The sequence below is a fragment of the Momordica charantia genome, assembly GCF_013281855.1.
Source record: "Momordica charantia cultivar OHB3-1 chromosome 4 unlocalized genomic scaffold, Mcharantia_2.0 BLBB01000004.1, whole genome shotgun sequence".
Taxonomy (NCBI): Eukaryota; Viridiplantae; Streptophyta; class Magnoliopsida; order Cucurbitales; family Cucurbitaceae; genus Momordica; species Momordica charantia.
In genome coordinates this window covers 18,616,699-18,621,266 of record NW_028275162.1, presented here as the reverse complement: position 1 = coordinate 18,621,266, position 4,568 = coordinate 18,616,699, and the positions used below count along the sequence as shown (strand labels likewise).

At 38.1% G+C, this 4,568-nt stretch overlaps 1 protein-coding gene across 1 annotated transcript; it reads left to right on the top strand.

The window, feature by feature from the left end:
• Positions 1-2,429: 2,429 nt before the first annotated feature.
• On the top strand, positions 2,430-4,198 carry LOC148211974 (zinc finger protein CONSTANS-LIKE 16-like). Its single transcript, XM_088123519.1, has 2 exons — positions 2,430-3,499; positions 3,711-4,198. The coding sequence occupies exons 1-2, from the start codon at positions 2,546-2,548 to the stop codon at positions 3,954-3,956; spliced, it is 1,200 nt and encodes a 399-aa protein (XP_087979645.1). The 5' UTR covers positions 2,430-2,545; the 3' UTR covers positions 3,957-4,198.
• The last annotated feature ends 370 nt before the right edge of the window (positions 4,199-4,568 follow it).

Below are 4,568 nucleotides of genomic sequence, written 5' to 3'. Positions count from 1 at the left end.
ATTATGTCTTTTCGTAGAATATTATGTTAAAACCTAAATACTACCATTTTCTTGAGGTAATTTTCTTGACTAACATATGATTGAATTATTTCAATGAAAATTAGCTAGATAGACAATTTTTTGTTCAAATATAAAGGGTAATATGTAGATTAGGTTCTACTACTTTCACAAAAAGTTAAAAATAAGAAAAATCATGCATTATTTTTTTTTCCGAAAGAACTACTCTACTTTTTGGATAAATAAAGAATATAGTCCCTGGCCAAGAACAGGGATTTTTGTTGTTTTAAATATTGTAAATCTGAAACTTTATTAAGAAACTATACATGTTCTAAAAGATGGTAGGAAAGTGCGATAAGTTTTGTGAAAGGCTGAGTGCGTGGTTAAGAGTGATGGTAAAATTAGTGATTTCGAAAAAATAGATTAAGTATGTCTCCAAAGGGATAGCTGAGTGTTGAGGACTTAAGGAATATCATACAAGATATAGGGACACTGCGCATACCTGCAGATATAGGCCTAAAAGAAGAGATTAAATATAATTGATTTTCTAAAATTACTATTAAAATGATATTTTAAAAATCAATTTAACTAAATTGGATTTAAACTTTCCTAAAATCAATTTTTTAATTTGGTAGAAAGCGATTTTTGTAATGGCAAAAGTGATTTCAAACACACCCTAAAAGAATTTGTCTTCTAGCTAGCAAATATTAAATGGAAAGAAAATAACAAATATAGAACCTCCAACTTAAAATAACTTGAGGCGAATACAACATATCTCACCGATTAAACATCTTGTTCATTATTTAGAAATTGGAAATTCAATTCTCCATCTCCACATTTATAGTACTAAAAAAAACTCAAAAATTTAAGTTGATAGGGTACGGTAAACTTTAACTTAACGGGAGGGGAGGTGGGATATAGAAAGGTGTTACTTTCACTGTACCCAACTATAAGAAAAACATTCTCACAGAACACAAAAATTGGCCTACATCTATAAGTATAAATGTATAAAAATGACTTAAAAGGAGCTGTTTGTTGAAGTCACAGAGGGAGAGTAAGAAATGAAAAGAAAGGAGAGAAAAAGACAGATGGGTTGTTTATGTGTAGGATTTTAGTTGGGTTGTTAATTTCGAAAGATAGAGAGAATAAATTTAGAGAGGGACCAAATTGGGTGGCGCCCATTTAAGCTCCAAACAAGAACTGAACTTTTTGAGCAAAGAAAAGAGAGACAAACCAACAAAATCCCACAGAAACAAGTCTCCCTCAAACCTCAAAAAATTGGCTTCATTTTCTGGGTCTGCCCCACCATGAAATCCATGCAAATAGAGTGGTGGCCAATGGGAATCCAGAGCTTAGGATCAACTTTGGGGCCTCGGCCAATTGGAAATCAGATAAGACCTTACTGTGGCCCCCCAAAAGAACTATCTCCCGCTCTTCCATGGATAACCTTCAAAGTGCAACGTTGGAGACAGATCACTGTTTCATAGACTGTAAAAAGAGCAACCGGTGGGTCACCGCGTTAACCCAAACAACAAAAGATAATCTTCCCGAACCATCGCCCACTTTTGTTCTTCTTTCCCAATTTGCTTTGAGAGAAAGAGAGATTTTTAGAAATTTATTTTTTCTAATTTTTTAATGGATACTTCTGTTTTTTCATTTTAGTTATTATAAATATAGATTTTTTTCAATCCCAATAGTTTACTAAGCATGGTGTGTCTATTACTATTTTAAAAATCTCATCCTTCACTCCACTTTCTTTAATGATTAAATCTTATCCTTATTACCCTTGAAAAATTGAATTCATTATATTTGTAAAAATTGTTTTCTCCTTTTTAGTTGTCAAATATGAATGTTGGTGAGGTCGAGATTTCTGTTAAAGAATCAAGTATTTTCCTTACTTATAAATAGTTAATTAATTACTAACTCTCCTAAAGAATAATTAACGTGCAGCAAAATTTTTAATATTACAATAGTACTCCCTGTTTTATCTTTGTTCCAAAGGATTGTATCTACTATTTTTTTTTCTCAACCTTAAAATATAATTAATTGATATATTATTTTATTTAATGATAGTCACTTAAATAATATCAATATAAATAAATTTAAACATAATTCAATTAATTAAATTTGATGTGTTTACTTGGAAGGCTAGAAGTTCAAATTTATATTTATATACTTAAAAATAATGAGTAAAACTCAAGTGTGTGAATTTATTTTTCATATACAAATAGTTCGTTACAGGACTGGCAAAATAACTTTTTCGTCATTTTTCTAAGGACCACCAATCAAATTTTGACAAAATGAGAGAGAAAGTTGGAAAGTGAAAATATATATAAATAAAAAATTTAAAAAGTATTTAAATTGAGATAATAATTTAGAGTGGGGCCAGTGTGACATGTTGTGGGTGTGTCTCTAAGTAGAGCGGAACGGTAACATTTTTTCGCAAAAGCCGTGTTGGCATTCCGCTTTTTCTGAAGCAGTCGGGGTCAGAGTTGGAGCAGTAGCCTCTTGATTTCTGAAGTCTGATTTCTGTGAATAATAATTATTGATGATGGCAAGCAAAAGCGCCGTAGCGAACGCAGTGGGGGGGAAGACGGCGAGAGCCTGCGACAGCTGCGTCCGGAAGCGCACCCGCTGGTACTGCGCCGCCGACGACGCCTTCCTCTGCCAGTCGTGCGACTCCTCCGTCCACTCCGCCAACTCCCTAGCCCGCCGCCACCACCGCCTCCGCCTCAACTCCGCCTCCTCCAAGCCCTCTCCTCCCTCCTGGCACGCCGGCTTCACTCGCAAGCCCCGCACCCCCCGCCCACGCCCCAAGCCCGACCCGGACCCGGACTCCGATCATGACTACTTCCTCTCTCTCCCCCTCGTCCCGGAGGCTGACGACACCGAAACCACGTCCCCCCACGACGACCACCTTCTCTACTGCAGAGTCCCCACCTTCGACCCGCCCAATAAACCAGCTGCCGATAATTATTTAGCCAGCTTGCACGGCGGCTTAATCGGTACCCTCCCCTCGGATTTGGATGATCTGGAGGACTTCGCGGCCGATGTGGAGACCTTGCTGGGGCGGAATCTGGAGACCGACTGTTTCGACATGGAAGGCCTGGGCCTGCTGGATTGCGAGGACAAATTAAACGGATCATCATCATCCTGCAGAGTTGTTAAAGTGGAAGAGGAAGAGGGGTCCGGTTGTAGAGTGGAGCAGAAGCTGGAGGAGGTGGCCGAGGTGGATATCATGCGACACCACCCCTTCGACTTCAACTTCCACGGCTACCACCATTCTCCGCCGGTCAAAAATGAACTTGGACAACAACAACATCGCTATGTGGCGGATGAATCAAACCCGACCACCAACGACAACGAGAAGAAGACAAAGCTGAGGCTGCGATTGGATTGTGACGCGGTGATTGCCGCTTGGGGCAGCCAGAAGTCACCGTGGACGGCCGGTGAACGCCCGGATTCTCTCCCCGATGACGACACCTGGCCTGATAATTGCATGGTTTATTTCTTTCTTTCTATCCGTATATGAATTTAATTCACCAAACTAAACTCTTCTCCATTAAATATTCATCTTTAATATAGTGTTAGAAGTAGATATCTTGTTACAATTTTTTTTCAAGCCTTAATACTTTCTTTTCCAAGATTAAATTTTTGTTAGAAAATTGGGGGTAATTAATTAGTGTTATTGTTGATGAATGATGATGATGCAGGGCATTTGGTATGGACAGGTGTGCGGGATGGGCGGGGGGCAGGCGGCGGCGGCGACGGGGGACGGCGGAAGAGAGGCGCGGGTGTCGCGGTACCGGGAGAAGCGGCGGACGCGGTTGTTTTCGAAGAAAATAAGGTACGAAGTTCGGAAATTGAACGCAGAGAAACGGCCCAGAATGAAAGGAAGATTCGTGAAGAGAACACCGCCTTTTGCGCAACCAACTCTTCCAATCCTCACTATTAAATAAAAATAGTGTAATTATGATAACTTTTAGTTTTCTATTTTTGTGGAATAAGTCACCGCCATGCTTTGTATGTAAGCTTATTTGAAAAGCTTATAAGAAATGGTTTTGAGATGACCATTTTGCTTTTGTGTATTATTACCCTTTTGGAGATCAACGAGAGAATACAGGACAGTGTTTTCTCCTATTCTCTAGGGCTGTAAATTTAGGTTGGTATATGTGTCAATCTAAATATAAATTATTTGTAACTTAATGTTGAAACGAGGAGGAAAGAGAAAAAAAAAAAAAACAAACCTTAAATTGTATTACTCGGTTTGCGAGCATACTCTTGCTAAACCAAATCCGTTTTAACTTCAATTTAAATTGGCTCATTAGTTCGATTTTCAAAATTTAGACACTATATTAGGTCTCATTCGCATATTTAATTTTAAGTTTCATTTCAGTTTTTTTATTATTTGGATTTAATTCCTTTTTCTTTGTTTGCATTAAACTTGGGATTATCCCCAGTTTGATTACAGTGTAAAATGTACAAGGAAGATCATGGAAAGTCAATTTTTGTTTGGTAAATATACGCTGTGGCAAACAGATTACAACGTAACTTGCTACAAACAATATAGA